The sequence below is a fragment of the Meles meles genome, chromosome 1 (genome assembly GCF_922984935.1).
Source record: "Meles meles chromosome 1, mMelMel3.1 paternal haplotype, whole genome shotgun sequence".
In the NCBI taxonomy this organism is placed as follows: domain Eukaryota; kingdom Metazoa; phylum Chordata; class Mammalia; order Carnivora; family Mustelidae; genus Meles; species Meles meles.
This window is the reverse complement of record NC_060066.1, coordinates 172,879,906-172,898,594: the sequence shown is the minus strand read 5'-3', so window position 1 is coordinate 172,898,594 and position 18,689 is coordinate 172,879,906. Positions and strand designations below refer to the sequence as shown.

Here is an 18,689-nt window from a genome sequence, read left to right as displayed (position 1 = left end):
GCTCCATGGCAGTCCTGAGTCTGTCCCTGTCCTGTGCGAATGCCTGTCTGATGGGGGAGGTGGCTCACAAAACAGTGACCACACGGCTTGGTTAGGGCTGTGATAGAGGCAGCTGAGGGTGTGGGGCCAGGGAGGCCCTTACTCTCTCTGGGGAAGCAGTGGTGGGAGCTTGAAGGGTATAGAGGAAGGGCTCACCTAGCACATAGGGCAGATAAAGGAATCCTAGGCAGGAGGAGCACCCACATGGTGGGGGGATGGAGCTGGGTGAGAGTGGTGCTCTGAGGAATGGCATGTGGCCTATTTATGATAGCAGCTGAAGGAGCTACAGAGTGGGGCCTCGATTCTGAGTAGTAGGGAGCCATTGAGGAGTCTTGAGCAGGGGAGGTATCTGGTCAGGTTTGCTCTTCAGAAAGGTCTGCATGGTCTTAAGGGACAGAATGAAGTCCCACAGTGGAGGGAGTTACAAAGACTGGGTCTAGTGTCCCTGCAAGGCAGGGTATGGAAAGTCATGGTTGTTGTTTTGGTGGATTTGCTGTTGGGAAAGGTGCACCTGGTGCTAGAAGCTAGAAGAATGTGGAGAGAACGGAGACCTGTGGACAGGAACAGTCTAGTGAGCTAGCAGTGCCAATGGGGGCCCGAGTTGTCATGGTAAGGGGGGGCGGCTGAGAGTTTAGGGAGGTGGGTCCCTGGGACTTGGGACTTGGAAGAGAGAGGAAGTCAAGGTTAAGTCTGTTGGTGTGGGGTTGCTGTAACAGGAGGGCTCATCCTGGCTCCCTGGTGTGACCCAGGGCCAGCCTTTCTCTCTGTGTGCGTCAGTCTCCTTAGCTCTGAGGGGACTGGGTGAAACGGCCCCTCCTGACCTGACCCAGCAGGTCTGTGACATGGCTATGGCCCAGGAAGAAGGACACAGAGCCCATGGTGTAGCCAGTCTGGGATGACCAAATCTGGCCAGGTCTGCTGTGGTCTGGGGCCAGTGTAGGCACATTTGCCATCTGAGAGGGCATGTCTCTGAACCCCAGATGCCCTTCCCACCTTCACAGTGGGTTCTGCCCTCCCTGTCAGCTGTCTTGGCTCAGCCTGGCCTGGCTGCTCCAGGCCCTGACTCCATCTGGGGCCTCTGCTCTCCCCGTGACTGGCTCTGGGAGGGGTGGCCTGGCTCTGGGGCCCCATTGGCCAAACCTTGTCTGGGCTGTACACGCCCCTGCCTTCCAGGCTGGCTGCCTGCCCACCTTGGGGTAGGAGGCAGGCCAGCCTGGCCTGCCATGACGTGGGCAAGACTGCCTTGAGCCAAGGAAGGAGTTGGAGTCTGAGAGGCCATGCCTGGGGGCAGTGGCACTGCTCTGTCCCTTCCACTCATGCTCCAGCCCGGGGGCTCTGTGCCCTTCTCCTGCACAAAAGCAGGGGATGGCCACCATGGGTCTTGTCCCTCAGTTTGCCTGAGAGCTCAGCCCTGCTCTGGGGAGCACGAGGTTGCCTGTCTGACAGAGTGACGGGACCTCACAGCTTTCTCAACAGAAATGTCAGCTGGGCCTGCGAGAGCCCTGCAGGGGTGGAGTCCAGTCCTGGAACCAGAACTGGGGCTGCCTTAGGAATTGACAATCTTCCCCTGCCCCTGCCTGACCAGTGAGTGACCGATGAAGTTCAGGAGGGGCGGGGACGTGCTCAGAATCACCTAGCACTGGAGGGCCAGGGCTAAGGATTTGAACTCAAGTCTGTCTCTGCTCGTCTCCCCACAAACCTTTGATGAGGTCCTACCGTGTGCCAGGCCCTTCGAAGCAAGTAGAGTAGGGGCTTTTCAGAGGGAACAGACCAGTTTATCTTTGTTCTCTCAACGTGTGGTCCAGGGCACAGGGGAAGTGCTTGGTGAATGAATGAATGAACAAATAAGGCAAAGATTCTGCCTCCTCTGGGCCTGCAGAATCCAATGGGAGGGTAGTGTCTCCTTTTCATGGAACAGGAAATAGGAGGCTGATGGGAGTGGAAACTGACCAGGTGAGAAGCAGAGGGAGGACTGGAACTCAGGTGTCCCACTTGCTGGTCTACTGCTGTTTCCATCCTCACTTTCCACATCTGTAAAATGGGGTCAATAGTTCTCACCCTCTGCCTTCCTCTCGAGGACCCAGTGGGGTGGTCATGGGAAAATCGGTTTGTGAAGCAGGGACATTGTGTGTCGGGCTTTCTGTGTGCATGCCTGGAACTGCCCAGAAATCTCACCTGGTCTGCTCCCTTTCTTCTGACCACTTACCCTTTACATCTTGCCTTCCCCATTTCCCTAGCATGCTCTGTGGCTTCTTTCTGGAATGTTCTGCCCAGAACCCCTGGCCATGGGATGGGTTTGGGAAGAGTACAGGGGACTGGAGTCTGCCTGCCTCCTCCCTCTGCCATCTCCCGCACCCAGAAAGGCAGCTGCGCAGCCGCATCTATGCAGGCCTCCGGTGCACAACAGGCCGGAAGTGCCTTGGCAGTGGTTACCATGGTGATGGGTCCTGCTGCTTGGCCGCCATAGTGGCCTGCCAGATGCCGGTAGGAGCCCGCAATCCTGGCAGCCTGGCACCCTGCGGACCTCTTCCCAGGCTGAGTGCTCCTAGGGCTGCCCTCACTCTCTCCTTGACATGGAGCATGGTACCTCAAACCTGGGGGCTCTCTGGAATGAGCTGCCTCTCCAGGGACCCAGAAGCTGTTCTAGGTCAGAAAGGCCTGGTTCGAATCCCAGTTCTGCAGCTTGGGGGTCCATGACCTTGAATGAGTCACCTTGGTGTGTTTTGAATTTATGGAATGGCTATGGGAGCCTCGTGGGGGAAATTATCCAAGGAGGACAGACCCCAGCACAGAGAGGTGTCCTTGCCCCTGTCTGGGGCTGTGGCAGGGTCAGTGTTGGGGCATGGCACTGGGCCATCTCAGCCCCAGGAGCAGCCAGTGCAGTGTGGTGGTAGGACCTCAGGCTCTGTTGCCAGACCTTGGGTCGCAGCTGTGCTCCCCACTTCCTGGAGCCCCACCTGCAGACTGAGGGTAGCGATGAACCCACCTCAGGGGTTTATCGTGTGGCTCCAATGGAATTTGTACACGCCAAGTGCTTAGCAGAGTATTTGATGCCTAGTAAGTGTGATAGAAATGTTCGCTGCGACTGTTACGCCGGCCACGAGAGCTGGAACTTGCGTCATTTTTCTCACACAGGCAGGGGTGCTCAGCTCTTGCTCACAGCCTGTTAGGGAGAGCGGGCCAGAGAGCTAGGAGGCCCCCTTCCTCATCCCAGCCCATCCAAGGCACTGCCCTGTATGCCCCATCCCTTCTGCCTGGGGACAGGAAAGCGAGGCCCTGGGGAGAAACTCCACCTCCAATTCATGAGTCTGAGGCCTTCCTCGGTGGCTCCTCCAGCTGGCAGCTGCGGTAGCCTTGGCTTGGATCGGACAGCTGGTCGGTGGTGGCCTGGAGCCCTCCCGGTCAGGAAAGCCAAGGGCTAAGGACAGACGAACACCCAGCGAAGGTGCTGCCTCTGATGTCATCTGGAGAACGACGGAGCCCGAGGAAGGGCTCACTGGGTGGGGGACGAAGAAGCTGCTTCTGGGAACACTTTATTGGGAACAGAGGCCTCCCTGCGTGGAGAGGGGGGTACTTTTCAAGAATGAAGATCAGTCTGAGGCAGAACTTTAGCCAACTGGCCCTTCAGCAGAAGGGTGGACTGAACTTCCCTCCTCCTCCCTCAGGTTCAACCAGGGTCCTGCTAACACGGAGTTGGTGGCCAGAGGGAAACTGGGCAGAAATGGCATCCAGTGAGCGCCCTGGGCTCCGAGAGCCTAGGCTGGAGGGGGGTGGCCACTGCTGGAGTTGGGGGGTTGGTGGGAGGTGGCCCCTGGGGTGTCTCTGCTCCCCCTGTGGCACTCAAGTCTCGGGACGGTGGGCCCGGGAGAGCCTGCAGCAAGCTGACTTTTCTGTCCCACTGTTTCCCAGGGCATCGCCTCTGTGTTCTCCAACCGCACATCCCGGAAGTCCTCCTCTCGCGTGGAGACCGCCGCTGGGGCCATGGGGGACGGCGGGGGGTACCGGAACCCCACAGAGGTGCAGATGAGCCAGCTGGTGCTGCCTTGCCACACCAACCAGCGTGGCGAGCTGAGTGTCGGGCAGCTGCTCAAATGGATCGACACCACCGCCTGCCTGTCCGGTGAGGTTCTGTGGGGCACAGGTGTCCTCCCGCAGGCAGCCCCACCACCCGGACGAGAGGCCCTCATGATCAGAGATGGTCACCGTCCCCTCCGGGCACCGCCCTCGTTCCTCATCCTGTTCTTTGCTCATGCTGTTCCACCTGCCTGCAATGCCCCTTCCCAGTTCTCGATGCTCAGCCTGGGCCCACCCTCTCCCCACCATGTGCATGCAGCTCTGAGAGTTGGCCTGCACCCTTGGATCCCTGCTCCAACAGAGGGCCACCTCCAGTGGGGCTGCCCCAGACTGGCCTGAGGGTACCATGAGCTCCCTGCCCTGTAGCACGGCTTGATGGGGGCTGGGCAAGGCAGAGTTGGGCCCTGACCCCGCCCTGGTGGCAGGGGAGGGATTCTGGGGGGACTAACGTGGCCACGAGCATAGTCCCGAGGGTAAGAGTGACTCAGGCAAGGAAACGCGGGTGATGCCCACGGCAGAGGCGTGGCTCCTGGGAGAGCTGGGAAGTGGAATAGCCCAGGCTAATGGCTCAGTCATTCAACAGCTGTTCACTGGGGGTCTCCCGTGGGCCACCTGCGGGCCAGGCACCGTTCCTGGACCGGGGCCCAGCAGTGAACGAGAGGGGCAGAACTCCTCACCCTCAAGTTTCAGTCTCACAGCAGGGAGAGATGCCAGACAGACGATCAACAAACAGGGTTGGGGGTAGTGAGTGAGGTGGAGAAAGTAGAGGAGGGTGGGGGTGTGGACCAGGAGGCACAGCCTCAGCTCAGGCCATCTGACATTTGCTCAGAGGCCTAGTGACATGGGGACGCTGCTAATGCATGGCTTTCTTCCGATGCCAGCCGAGAGGCATGCAGGCTGCCCGTGTGTCACTGCTTCCATGGACGATATCTATTTTGAGCACACCATTAGGTAAGTGGCCCCACCTGCTTCTTGGTCCCCTTTGTCTGCCCACCACGAAGCTAGGGCTCCTCCCCCATCTCCCCACCTGGTCGGCCTGTGAGCTGCCTGGAACCCTGGAACCCAACTTGACTGACCGAGGGCCTCTGCGGAGCAGGTACAGACCTGTCTGCGGGGGCTCTGGGAGACCCATGGACTTGAGCTGGCCTGCTGCTGGGTGCCGTGGGGTGGGTTCCTGCGGCCAGGTTTGCAGTTGGATGTTGCTGAGGCAGCATTATGGGGTGCGGTGTGACTCTGGGGAAGTCAGTCTCTTTCTCTGGGCTTCAGTTTTCTTATCTGCCAAATGGAAGGGATTAGACTTAATCGGTGCATGTCCTTTGGAACTTGGACATTGTCTGTAGGCCATTGGTCACCGGACTGTAGAAAGGTTTCTAGGCAAGGTCCCTCTGCAAAGCCTGAGTCAGAAGCTTGGGCCATATAGCCTCTGCTTACATACCCCCAGGAACGAGGAGTTCATTACCTCACAGTTTTTTGTTTTGTGGTTGCTTTCTAAAATGTCTGTACTAGTTTCAAAACTCTTTTTTTTTTTAAAGATTTTATTTATTTATTTGACAGACAGAGATCTCAAGTAGGCAGAGAGGCAGGCAGAGAGAGAGGAGGAAGCAGGCTCCCTGCTGAGCAGAGAGCCCGATGCGGGGCTCGATCCCAGGACCCCGGGATCATGACCTGAGCTGAAGGCAGAGGCTTTAACCCACTGAGCCACCCAGGCACCCCACTGTGGTGTCATTTAATATGTTCTTCTGTCCCCTGCCAGTAAATTGGTCCTAGGGAAGGGCTTGCACAGGGCTCAGACTGTGGGAGCTGCCTCTGTGGGATGTGAGGTACACCCAGAGGCAGTGTTGGGGAGCTAGAGGCTGGAGGGGGCCCCTCAGGAGGCTGGGCAGTGACGCCGGGGAAGGAGCCGGTTTGGCCTGAGCTGTGGGATGGAAGAGTGTCAGGAGGGAAGAGGAGCTCAGGAGATCAAGCAGGTGTCTGCCTGGCTTTGGGGAAAGCTGGTGAGGAGGAGGGCAGCGGGAGGAGCAAGGAGTGGAATGGGAGGGAGAGGAGGAGGGGGAAGAGGAGGAGGAGGAAGACGGAGGAAGAGAAGAGACACAAATATCTCTTTAGCACCACAGAAAGTAGACTGTTATTTTATTTTAGGGATCACGGAAATTTTTTCTTAATTTCTTATCATGAAAACTTCCAAGACTCTAGAAAACTTGAATAGTGCAATGATCACCACTAGTGAGATTCAAGAATTAACTTTTTTTTTTTTTTTGCTCAATATGCTTTATCTATATAATAAATAGATACACATACTTCTCTCTCTCTTTTCTCAAGTGTTTGAAAGCAAGTTACAGACATCATGACACCTCATCCCTCCATGTATCAGCACGCATCTCCTAGAAGCGACAGTCCTTCCATGCCTGTTAGGACTGAGGGCAAAATAAACAGAAATGGACAAGTCCTTGGCAAACGTGAGCGTCTATTATTTCTGGAGCTCGTGCTGTGGGGCTAGGCCTGGTACTGGCTCTGTCACACCCCCTCTCACTTGACCCTCAGTGGTCGTGCATCTTGGTACTTGACAGACAAGGAGCTAGGCTCAGAGATGCAGAGCGACTCATCCGAGGTCACACAGCTCAGTAGTGTGACAGTCATGCCAGAGCTGGGCTGGAACCCAGGCACCTGTGACTCTTCTCACGGTGGCCACTGCCGCCCCTTGAAAGGCAGGCCTGTTGGAAGGGACCCTGCCTAGCTTTGGGGAGGAGGCTGTGCATTTGAGGAAGATATTCGCACTGTGCTCTCTGTTTGTGAGCCAAGGCACAGAGAGATGAAAGGACTTGCTCAAGGTCCCCCCAGCCCCTGTCTGGCTCTTCCTCCTTGTCTCTCAGAGCGGCACCCTCAGCTGCCTCCAGTGGGTGAGGTGGCTCCTGTAGGGATTCTGACTGTTTATCTGGACATGGGAATTATTCTAGAGGCACAGGCTGCAGCTGGAAAGAGTGGGGCCCCTGTAGTCCACAGAACCCTGGCTCTGCTACATTTTAGCTGGGTGATCTTGGGCAGATAGCTTGCCCTCTCTGATGTTCAATCCCCCTAAACCTACCTGTCAAATTTATTTGGAGGCTCTAATGAGGCAAGGCACAGTGCTGGGCACAGAGTAGGCATCTTTTAAATGTTCCCATTTTCCTTCTCACCCTCTTGTTTATAGTCCCTTGGACTTAGTAGGCATTCAATAGATGTGGAATGCATTAAATCAGTAGGCCACTATTTTTGGAGGACCTACCCTGTGCCATGTGCTAGGATTCGAAGGGTCAAGGGGAAGCAAGACAGATGTGATCCTGGCCCCGGTGGAACTTAAGGATTGTCAGGGAGACAGAGGCCCAGCTGTTGGAAGGAGTGTCGGGAGGGTGAAACTTCTTGAGTGACAGAGGGGTGGGGCAGGGGCCCTCAAGGAGGGGACTGTTGAGCCACAAGCCAAGAGAAGCTCGAGCATTCACGGGACAAGGGGAGATGAATGAAGTCATGCCACTTCTCTCAGCCTCCACCTTCCCACCTGTATAGTGAGAGGCCGACACTATCTTGCCAGCTTGCTTTGAGGACTCAGTGACATTGCCGATGTGACCATGGTCAGTAAGCCATTACATTGCCTTGCCGGGTCCGCTCAGCAGAGGCCCTGCAAGTATCCGGGACTCCTCTTCCTTCCCTCTCTCCCCTCTGGAAGGCCCACCTCCTGCTTTTCTCTCCCCAGTGTCGGACAAGTGGTGAATATCAAGGCCAAGGTGAACCGGGCCTTCAACTCCAGCATGGAGGTGTGTGGGGTGGTTGCTGCCTGGCGGTGGGTAGGTGGGTGGCTGGGGTTTCTACCTCCTCTCCCTTCTCAGCCCCCCTGGGCACACGCACACTCGTGGGGCCCTGGTGGAGGCAGGAGGGTTCTGAAACAGCTGGCAGGGCTGGGAGGATCCTGTCCGATATCCAGTCCTGGATATCCAGTCCGATATCCAGTAACACAGAAGGGAAAACTGAGGTCCACGGAGGGGAAGAGACTTGTCTTGGGTCACCAGGTCACATAAATTCCAACCCGAGACTTGACTTTCAGCCTTCTGGGTCTTCACACCTCCCCTCAGACCCTGTTCAGCACCCAGATGGTCATGGGAAAGTGGGGAAGATAGCCACCAGGCCTGACCCTGGAGGCAGCAGGGCTGGGGCAGGGAAAGCCCTGGACTTCGTTGCATTAGCTTACCTCCCACAGCCTCTGTCTTCCCATCTGTGAAATGGGAGCATGATTCCTGTGCTTCGGGGTTCTTAAGTGAGCTCTGTGAGCTCTGGGGGAGAGACTGTCTTTCCCACCTGTGGACGGCAGGTCTGGGCATCTTCCCCTAGCCAGGCCACTGGTTACTGAGGGGCCAATGAGGACAGAGTCCTGAATGCCTCTGGGTACCCCCAGACACCCCCCTCAGATGCCAGTCTTTTCATTGTAGCCAAGATTTTCCCACTTTAAGTGCTTTCCTAGATAAGTCTCATTTTCATTCTCTCCTAGGTATGCTCACTCCCATTTCTGTCATTCATTCATTCATTCATATTTTAAGTAGGCTCCCTGCCCATCATGGGGCTTGAACTTATGACCCTGAGATTAAGAGTCTCATGCTCTGTTAACTGAGCCAGCCAGGCACCTTGTGCTCACTACCATTTTATAGATGAGGAAACCAAGGACCAGAGGACAGAAGTGACTTGCCCAAGGCTTTCCAGGGATCTGGGGCTAGAATCAGAACCTATCTCAGTTTTCTGGCTTCCGAGACTCGATAGGTGATACAGAAGTACGAGACTGGGCCTGGGCCATCGAGTTGTGGAGCCTCAGGGTGGGAGCTCCATTTCCCCCCTCCTCACTCCTCCCACCTTTTCTTCCCCTCCAGGTGGGCATCCAGGTGGCCTCTGAGGACCTGTGCTCTGAGAAGCAGTGGACCGTGTGCAAGGCCTTGGCCACCTTTGTGGCCCACCGGGAGCTCTCCAAGGTAGGCCGCTACACCTGGGTGCTTGTCATGGCAGGCCAGGAGTGGGGCCGCATAAGGCTGGGGGTTGGCGGAGAGGCGGAGGAGGGGGAATTCTCAAGGCACCTTCCCTTGCTCCTCTTCCCCACCTCTCCCTGTGCGTCTCACGTGGGAGGCTTCAGATCTCACCATTCCCTTACTTGTCCTGTAGGATCTCCCCACCCCCCGCATCCTTTGTGCCTTTGCCCAAGAAAGGGGACTGGGGACATTTGCAGGATGAAAGTGATAAATCAGTCAGCGTGGAGACAGGAGGACGGGGACAGAGAGGGAATGAAGACTTAGACTAATCCAGCAGCAGCCCAGGTGTGCGATGGGGCACAGCCCCTCCTGCTGCTTCAGGAGACCTGTCCTGAGCATCGCCCACGCCGCCCCCCGCCTGCAGGTGAAGCTGAAGCAGACCACGCCGCGCACGGAGGAGGAGAAAACAGAGCACAGTGTGGCTGCCGAGCGCCGGCGCATGCGGCTGCTATATGCAGACACGATGAAGGACCTTCTCGCCAACTGCGCCATTCAGGATGGTGAGCAGCCAGGGGAGCAGAGCGCCGCTGGCATCCTGCATGCCCCCCACCCGCGGTGTCCTGCATGCCCCTTTGTACTCAGCCCCCACTGGGCAACGGGAGGAAGGGAGGATCCTTAGGACGTCCACTCACTGGCCTGATGGCCCTCTTGCCTCAAGGTCTCCTTCAGGTAAGGGCGTGTTTGGGCATCTTGTTCAGCTCCCAGGAGCCGTGAGGATGGCATTAGGATATGAGGAACACTTTGTTGTCCATGGACTATATTTGGATCTCTAGGTTTCGGGGTGCTTGGGAAGGTACTACTGAGCATGGCCTGAAGATTGTAGGATTTTTTTTTTTAATTTTTTTTAAAGATTTTATTTATTTATTTGACAGCGAGAGAGAGAGATCACAAGTAGGCAGAGAGGCAGGCAAAGAGGCAGGCAGACAGAAAGAGAGAGGGAAGCAGGCTCCCTGCCGAGCAGAGAGCCCGATGTGGGACTCGATCCCAGGACCCTGAGATCATGACCTGAGCCGAAGGCAGCGGCTTAACCCACTGAGCCACCCAGGCACCCTGTAGGATTTTTTTAAAAAAGCATATCTATCTATCTACTTTATATATATATATATGAATATATATATGCACGCATATATATATACATATAGATAGATATACACACACATACATAAATAATACAGATGTAGATATACATATAGAATAAAAAGCGAGACTCTCTCCTACCCAGAACCTGGGCTCCCTCTAGTTACTTATTTTGGGGCACCTTTCCAGAAAATTCCCTGCATATTTAAGCATACTATGTATTATTTAGTCCTCTCTTTTTACCCAAAAGGGAACAGACAGTACATACTGTTCGGTGTCTTACTTCTTTCCCCTTAAGAGTACATCTTGGAGATTGTTCTACAGCAGCACACAAAGATCTCCTGCGGAGTGGTAGGACTTTGACAGATGGAGAGACAAGGAAAGGTTTTCCTGACAGAGAACACAGGCTGGGCAAAGGCCCAGAGGGGTAACCTTGGATTCACTCACCGATCTCCAGAGCGGTAGGATGTGGAGTCTTCCTTGAACCCTAGAGGAGGCAACTGTAGGACAATTCAAATGTAGTTCAGTGGCCCAGAGTGGGAGAGAGCAGGTGGGAGCAGCTGGCCCCATAAAGCAGCGAGAGGGGCTCCCAGGTCCATGTGCCTTATGTATGCGGGGTCTGGGAGCTGTGGCTGGGGAGGCCTGGTTCTTCCTACTGTCTTTGAGACCCCCTAGAGCCATCCATCCACTGCAACCCTCCCAAACCCCTCTTGTCCTGACAGTCCCTCTACCCCAGGGTTAGTCCAGATGCCTTAGTGTGGCATCCGGGCCCTGGGCTGGCCATTCAGCTTGACCTGGTGCTGATATTTTACTTGCCCTTGGCTCCATCTAAGCCAAGGCTTCATTGCTTCCTGTGACTATCCTACCTGTCCTGTCTCCAGATCTCAGCTCAGGCCCCCTTCCACCTCCCCTCGTGCCTGTCTGTGGCATCTTCCAGCAGCCTGCCAATGAACAGCCACCTGTTTGATGGGCTGTCCCTGATGAGTCTTTCTTCCTGGTTGATGGGAGATGCATGGCTCCCCCTTGGGTTGGAGTTGGGGGAGGTCATATCAGCATCTGCTCCTCTGACCCACAAGGCCCTGCCCACTCTTGGGCCTCCCCTACTGAGGATCTCCTGATGCCATTGCCCCTGAGGGACAGGGCTTGTCAGGGCAGAGGGAGGGAAGAACTTTCCTTCTGAGAGTCTGTCTCCTGAGTTTGGTGCCAAGCTCTCTGGAATCACGATCTCACTTCATCTTCACAAACCTCGTGGGTTGGGTCTGACATACCCCTTCACCAATGAGGAAACTGAGGGTCAGAGAGGTTCCCTGACTTGTCCGAGTTGTGTCCAGGTGTGTCTTCTCTACAAGTGGGTGTCCCGCCCCCTGCTCCACGACGACCTCACCTCCCTCATCCTGAGCCCTCCTGTTCCTCAGCGGAGGCCGGCACTCTCGGTGCTTAGTCGATATAAGACTCTGGGTGACTGGGAGTTCTGGTGGCAGGGGTCCCAGGGTTTGCCCTGTGGGAGGGTCTGCCCTTGAGAACCTCTCCCCTTCCATTCCCTCCCTCTGCCCTTCCCGGGTCAGATCTGGAGAGCAGAGACTGTAGCTGCATGGTACCGGCCGAGAAAACCCGCGTGGAGAGCGTGGAGTTGGTCCTGCCCCCCCATGCCAATCACCAAGGCAATACCTTTGGGGGCCAGATCATGGCCTGGATGGAGAACGTGGCCACCATCGCAGCCAGGTGAGGAGAGAGCGCCCTGCCTCTGCCTCCCCTCCTTTCTCTCCCTCCTTCCCTTGACTGGCTCCCTCTGGGGGGAGAAACCCCAGCTTGGAGTTGGCATTCAAGGCTTTGGGAGCTTGGCTGTTCTGTTAGGGGAAACCGAGGGCTTTGCGAGCCAGAGAGCCAGAGAGGAGAGATTTTTCTGTGAGCTGGCCGTCCCCTCCTCCACACAGTCCTTATCACCTGTGTGGGAAATGCCACGCCCCTGGCCCAGCGCTAGGGCCTCCTCTTGGCTGGGTCCTGCCTGCTTTCTTCCAGTATTTTATGCTCGCTGCACCTGAAGCCATCTGCCCTTCCCTGTTCCCATTCTCCATGTTCCCATCCTCTGCCTTTGCTCCTGGCCACTTCCTCTCCTTTTGATCTGCTAAAATCCATGAAGCCTCTTTAACTGTTCCCTTCTCCCTAGAGGTGAAAACAATTCCTTCCTTTTAGAATCTCTGCACTTGTCCGGGGTTTATTCTCTAAATATGGGGGCATTTTTTTTATAGCTATGATAACTGACACTCACTGCCTGACCCTCCTACCTCTAGGGCTTTGTGTTTCTCTTCCCTCTGCCAGGAGTGCCCTCTACCCCAGGGTTAGTCCAGATGCCTTAGTGTGGCATCCGGGCCCTGGGCTGGCCATTCAGCTTGACCTGGTGCTGACCTTTTACTTGCCCTCGGCTCCACTTAAGCCAAGATCTCATTGCTTCCTGTGACTGTCCTACCAGTCCTGTCTCACCCTACCTGTCCTCTGCCAGGAGTGCCCTCCTCAACCCACATCTTCCTGAGCCAGAGGAATTATTCCTCACCTCTAAAGAGCCTGGCCCACACGGCCCCTCCCCTGTGTTGACCCCCTGGGACCCAGTGTACAAACAATGCCATTTTGGGCAGACCCACCTGCATGTACGATAAGATCTCAGAGGAGGGTCACAGCCCAGATAGTCAGGGAACCCTTCCTGGAGAAAGCTCTTCAGTTGGGCCTTGAATGACAAGTAGCTTTGGGTAAGGGGAGGGCTTCTAGATAATATAAGCAGCTGGTGCTGGGGTGTAAAGGTTGGGGAACAATGGAGAAGGAATTAGCCTCAAGCTCAGCTGCTTGCTAGTGGTGCATAGACCTGAGTGTTCTAAGCTGCGAAATGGGACTTTAGTTCTATTCCCCTGGGCAGAAGCATCCTGGGTTGGGTGGGAGTGAGTAGACCAGAGGGCAGTGCATGTGGGCTGGGTCTGTGGCTGGGGGCAGGGGGAAAGGCTGGCCCAGGCCCGTGGCTGAAGCCCTGGGACGTTTGTCCTGTCTCCCCAACCCTGGCCTCCTCTAGCCGGCTGTGCCGTGCCCACCCTACACTGAAGGCCATTGAGATGTTCCACTTCCGGGGCCCCTCCCAGGTTGGGGACCGCCTGGTGCTCAAGGCCATCGTGAACAACGCCTTCAAGCATAGGTAAGGAGTGGGACCAGGGCCCCCTGGGATTGAGAGCTCTTTTGGACCTTGTCGCAAAGCTGCCAACGCTGCAGATAAAAGGCCCATGAAGTCTAAAGCCTGCCCAGCAGCAGAGCACCTTCACCATGACCGAGATGCAGCTCTGCTATTCCCTGCTCTGGGCTCTCCAGCCCTGTGGCTCCTGGGGTCTTCAATCATATACCCTATGCTCAGTGTGCCTCTGTCTCTCTTCCTGGCTCCTGCCTCTGGGCCGTGCTCACATCATAGGGCCCCCTCTTGCCAGTGTTCGTCATTTATCAAGTCCTTCCCTACCTTTCTCCTAAAACAATAATTCCTTCCCAGAGTCCTTAATTTGGAATGAATCAGATACTTCTGAGAAAGTGTACTTTAAATATGTATCTTTGTTGATTTCAAAGATCATAATGGAGTTGTTAAAAGTGAGGGAACCGTGGGGCACCTGGGTGGCTCAGTCCACTAAGCATCTGTCTTCAGGTCAGGTCATGATCCAGGGTCCTGGGATTGAGCCCCACATCAGGCTCCCTGCTCAGGGGAGAGTCTGCTTCTCCCTTTCCCTCTGCCCTTCTGCATTCTCGCTCTCTGTCCCTCAAATAAATAAATAAATAAATAAATAAAGTCTTTAAAAAAAAAAGTGAGGGAGCCAGGCTCCCTGGGTTTAAGTTTGGCTTACCTTTTATTGGCTGTGTGACTTTAGGCAAGTTACTCAACATCTCTGAGTTTCAGTTATTTTTTTTTCTTTTTAACAATTATACTGTTTCTTTGTTTGTTTATTCATTTATTTTAGGGAGAGAGAGCCTGTAGAGCAGGGTTGGAGGGGGTGGGTTGGGGGTGGGGTCTGGGGAGGACCAGAGGCAGACAGAGAAAGAATCACAAGCAGGCTCTGTGCTCAGTGTTCAGTCCCACACGGGAAACCACCCCACGATCCTGAGATCATAACCTGAGCCGAAATCAAGAGTCAGACGCTCACCCGTCTGAGCCACCCGGGCGCCCCACTTGAGCTTCAGTTCTTTGGCCTGTGACATGGGGCTCAGCACGATGACATCGCGGTTGTGAGGGTTCAGTACGGTCTTACTGGCACATTGACAGAGGGACCATGCTGGGCAGCATTATTATTACTGTTCTGGCCACCTCACGGTCTGCAGCTGTGGCGGGGGAGGGTGGTGGTGGTGGGGGCAGTGGGGAGCCCTGAACTAGCAACTGCAAGGCACCCCTTCCAGCCCAGTTTCCCTTCCTGGCTGCTGTGGGACGTTGGCCCAGTGACTGTCCTGTCCTAGGTCCTGGTTCGCCCTCTGCATAACATCCACATGCTGGGATCATCAAGCTTCCTGAGAGGGGGGCATGGGGCTGGCTGCTTTTTATAATCCATGAAACAGCAGTGAGTGAGCTGTCAGGAGCACGGCTGTTACGGTCCTTGTGAAGGTGTGTGTAGGGCATATTATTTCCAAGTAGGAAAAAATACTCACGTCCTTCCAGAATCCTTTGCAGTTTACATGGCGTGTTTTATATACATGATATGTACGTATCTATGTATGTGTGTGTACATGTTATTTACATATATTCCGTTACATACTATATATACCTAGACATGTACATATATGTGTGTATAGTTGCTTAGTGCCCTGTTCCCCAGCTGTTAGTGCATGAGCACATGGACCAAACCAGTGTATTCCTTTCTGGGGCCCCAGCGACTAGCCTAGGACCAGGCCTATAGTAGGTGCTCTGTAAACAGTGATGGAAGGGAACAGTTCTGGGTTTCCTACCAGAGGGATTCTGATCTGGGCTGCTGGGAGAGCCACAGGAGTGTGTGTGTGTGCACATGTGCACACGTGTGCATGTGTGTTGGGGAGAGGCATGGGCTCAGGAAGGTGGGTCCAGCATGGAAGCGGCTGTCCTTCCCCTTCAGCATGGAGGTGGGCGTGTGCGTGGAGGCTTACCGCCAGGAGGCTGAGAGCCATCGGCGGCACATCAACAGTGCCTTCATGACCTTCGTGGTCCTGGACGCGGATGACCAGCCTCGGACACTGCCCTGGATTCGGCCCCAGCCGGGGGTGAGTGGCACCCTGCCCCACCACCAGTTCCCCTCCCCTCCCTCTCTGCCCAGGGGTGGTGGGGCCTGCTAGCCCCTGATGCAGCCAGGGAGCGATGGCCTCAGCCCTGCCCCTCTGTGGGGGGCACAGCCAGCTTGCGGTGCCCCGTGACCCGCAGAGATGCCCCTTGTGCAAGGCAGGCACCCTGGTCTGCCTGTAAGAACAGGGCGCCATGGATGGGCCTAGCTCAGTTAGGTGTTAGCAGGCATTCAGCGAGCCTGCAGAGTCAGAGGAACGCTGGCTTTGGGGTCAGATGTAGGTTGGAAGCCCCCTCTGCCGCGTTCTGGCAGGCACCCTCTGTCAGTTTCCAGTCTCCGCCCATACAGCAGGTGTGTCTGCACTCCTGCCTCCTGGGGATGGTAAATGGTGACCATTATGAGGAGGTGACAGGAGAGCAAGAAGCATAGAGACCAGAGTCAGGGGCTTGGGTTCAAAGCCGGTCTCTTAAAAAATGCCATCTTGGATCTCCTGGGGCTTCCTTCCAGGGATGCTGAGGGGTGACTTTGGAGAGGCATTCCCTCCCTCCAGCATGGTCCTCCACCCTGCCTACCTCACAGGGCCAAGCATTGGCTGTGAAGACCCCCACTCCGCAGCTGGGCTTCTGCGGGGATGGGGTGAGGGAGGGGTGGCAAATAGTTCACAGGTGCTCTCAGCCTGGGCCGGGTAACTCTCATGAGTGGGGAGACACCAGAAGCAGTGGTTAAGAGGCTGGACTCCAGGTCAGGCTGTCAGGGTTCCGTTCCTGGCCCCACTCCTTACATCTGCAACCTTGGGTAAGCCACCCACCTTTCTGTGCCTCAGTTTCCTCCTCTGTAAAATGAGGGTAAGATGAGTACCAACGTGAGAGGGCTGTGGCTTGACATTCTGCACGGAAGGCACTTCAGAAGCGTGCTGGGCAGCAGCAGGTACCCAGGAAGCGTGGGTTCTTATTAGCACTGTCTGTGCCCTTTGCGATCCCCTCATGGAGAGGAGGATGTTGAGGCCCATCGAGTTGCAGGTGGTGCTCCCAGAGTCACTCAGAGAGTCTGGGGGAAGCAGGGGCTGCAGCTCAGAGACTAGGCCCTTTCCTGTCCAGGTTGCTTTGCCTCGGGCTGCCCCTGTGAGACCTGAGCTCCACGTCAGGGCTGCAGGGCCTCCTCGGGCCTTGGTGGTGGTGGGGGGCAACAGTAATGTGGGCACAGGAGCTGGGAGGAGGGCACAAGCCACTGGTCCAGTCCGCAGCACAGTCTGTCCCTGCATCTCTGCCCAGGATGGCGAGCGGCGCTATCGAGAGGCTAGTGCCAGGAAGAAGATCCGGCTGGACAGGTGAGTGCGGGTGGTGGGAGGGGACACGGGTTTAGGGCTGTCCGCCTGCTCTGCGGGCCCCAGGGACTGGCATTTCTTCAGTGCCGCCCCTGTCCTGGGCACTGGGCTGGGGCCTTTACGTCCACACAGCCTTACTACCCAGTGGTCTTCCTGATCCTATGTCGGCGAGGACACTGAGCACAGAGGGATTAGGCGGACATGGGTACACAGATGGGAGTGGTGGGCGGAGTGAGACTTTGAACATGGCAGGATCTGGCCACTTCTGAATCCTGGGTTCCTTCCCTTGACCGTGATGAGTTCGGTAGGTCCCAAGAGCATAGGCAGTTGCTCAAGACGCACAGCCTGGTGTGGCACACGGCTGCTGAAGCACTTTCCACACTGGAAAGTGCTGGAAATATACTGGGGTTTGCCATCTGTGTGGACAGGAGAATTGTGAATCTACAGAGCACTTACCATAGGCTGACCCTCCCCACCATGATGACCCCATGAGGCAGGTGCGACGCCCAGCCTCACTGTACAGAGGAGCCCACTGAGGCACGAGGGCAAAGCTGCTTCAGCCAGAGCCATCTGCTCCGCGAGGGCACGGGGAGCGGGCCTTCCCCCAGCACCCTGCCCCTGGCCTCACTCTGCTTCTGGATGAGTTCGTACGCTCTCAGCTCCCATTTTTTAGGTGCCCAGCCTGTCTGCCTGGCTGGACAGGAGTCCCTCCTGTGCTGTAGGGCTGAGCACTAGGAGTGGAGTCTTCTGAAAGACATGGGCTCCCCAGGGACCATGGTGGTTCTCTTCCCTCTCCCAGGAAGTACATCGTATCCTGTAAACAGGCAGAAATGCCCCTCTCTGTCCCCTGGGACCCTAGCAACCAGGTAAGGCCTCTGCTCTGAGGGGACAGTCCACAGGCCCGTGTTGGGGGTGGGGGGACCCTGACTCTGTTCTTGTCAGAATGGGTTTGAAAGTAGGCCTGAGGGGGACAGGATACTGTGTTATGATTCAAGATTGGTACAGTTAGCAAAGGGCTTTCCTCTGTCCCCATTTGGCAGGAGGGAGCTGAGGCCCTGAGAAGAGGGTCTCAGACACTGTGAGTCTGCCCAAGGCTGGGCCTCCTATCGTGAGGCCCAGGGCCTGGCAGCCACCCACCCTTCTCACCCCTTCACGGCCCAATGTCCTCTCCTGGCTCAGAGCCCCCAAGGAAGGGGAGAAGGTGAGGCTTCTCTATGTGCTCTGTCCAGGTCTACCTGAGCTACAACAATGTCTCCTCCCTGAAGATGCTGGTGGCCAAGGACAACTGGGTGCTGTCTTCTGAGATCAACCAGGTAGCTGGCCCCACCCACCAGCAGAGATGGCTGACCTCAAGCAACAGAAGTTCTCTCAAACTGCTCATATCCAAAGGGGATTTCTTTCTTTCCTTTTTTAAAAAAATATTTACTTTATTTATTTGAGGGAGAGAGAGAGAGGGCAAGAGAGAGCCCACAAGCAGGGGAGGGGGCAGAGGGAGAGGTAAGAGAGAAGCAGACTCTCTGCTGAGCAGGGAGCCCAATGCAGGGCTCAATCCCAGGACCCTGAGACCATGACCTGACCTGAAGGCAGATGCTCAACTGACCTTTTTTTTTTTTTTTTTGAAGATTTTATTTATTTATTTGAGAGGGAGAGAAAAAGAGAGAGAGAGCACGAGAGGGGAAGGGTCAGAGGGAGAAGCAGACTCCCCACTGAGCAGGGAGCCCAAATGCAGAACTCGATCCAGGGACTCCAGGATCATGACCTGAGCCGAAGGCAGTCCCTCAACCAACCGAGCCACTTAGGCACCCCTCAACTGACCTTCTTAAGAGGAATTGGTTTCTCCCATGAAACCAGCCCAGTTAGAGAAACACAGCT

At 55.8% G+C, this 18,689-nt stretch overlaps 1 protein-coding gene across 4 annotated transcripts in view; it reads left to right on the top strand.

The window, feature by feature from the left end:
* The window catches only part of ACOT11 (acyl-CoA thioesterase 11), a 53,194-nt gene that overhangs the window by 29,766 nt on the left and 4,739 nt on the right, over positions 1 to 18,689 (top strand). For all 4 annotated transcript variants that reach the window (XM_046002917.1, XM_046002888.1, XM_046002899.1 and 1 more), the window contains exons 2-12: positions 3,949 to 4,159; positions 4,995 to 5,064; positions 7,841 to 7,901; positions 9,003 to 9,101; positions 9,520 to 9,655; positions 11,798 to 11,954; positions 13,291 to 13,410; positions 15,332 to 15,476; positions 16,765 to 16,820; positions 17,617 to 17,683; positions 18,047 to 18,130. In XM_046002917.1, coding sequence (XP_045858873.1) covers positions 4,021 to 4,159; positions 4,995 to 5,064; positions 7,841 to 7,901; positions 9,003 to 9,101; positions 9,520 to 9,655; positions 11,798 to 11,954; positions 13,291 to 13,410; positions 15,332 to 15,476; positions 16,765 to 16,820; positions 17,617 to 17,683; positions 18,047 to 18,130 — 1,134 coding nt within the window. In that variant the 5' untranslated portion in view covers positions 3,949 to 4,020. The remainder of the gene's footprint in view (positions 1 to 3,948; positions 4,160 to 4,994; positions 5,065 to 7,840; positions 7,902 to 9,002; positions 9,102 to 9,519; positions 9,656 to 11,797; positions 11,955 to 13,290; positions 13,411 to 15,331; positions 15,477 to 16,764; positions 16,821 to 17,616; positions 17,684 to 18,046; positions 18,131 to 18,689) is intronic.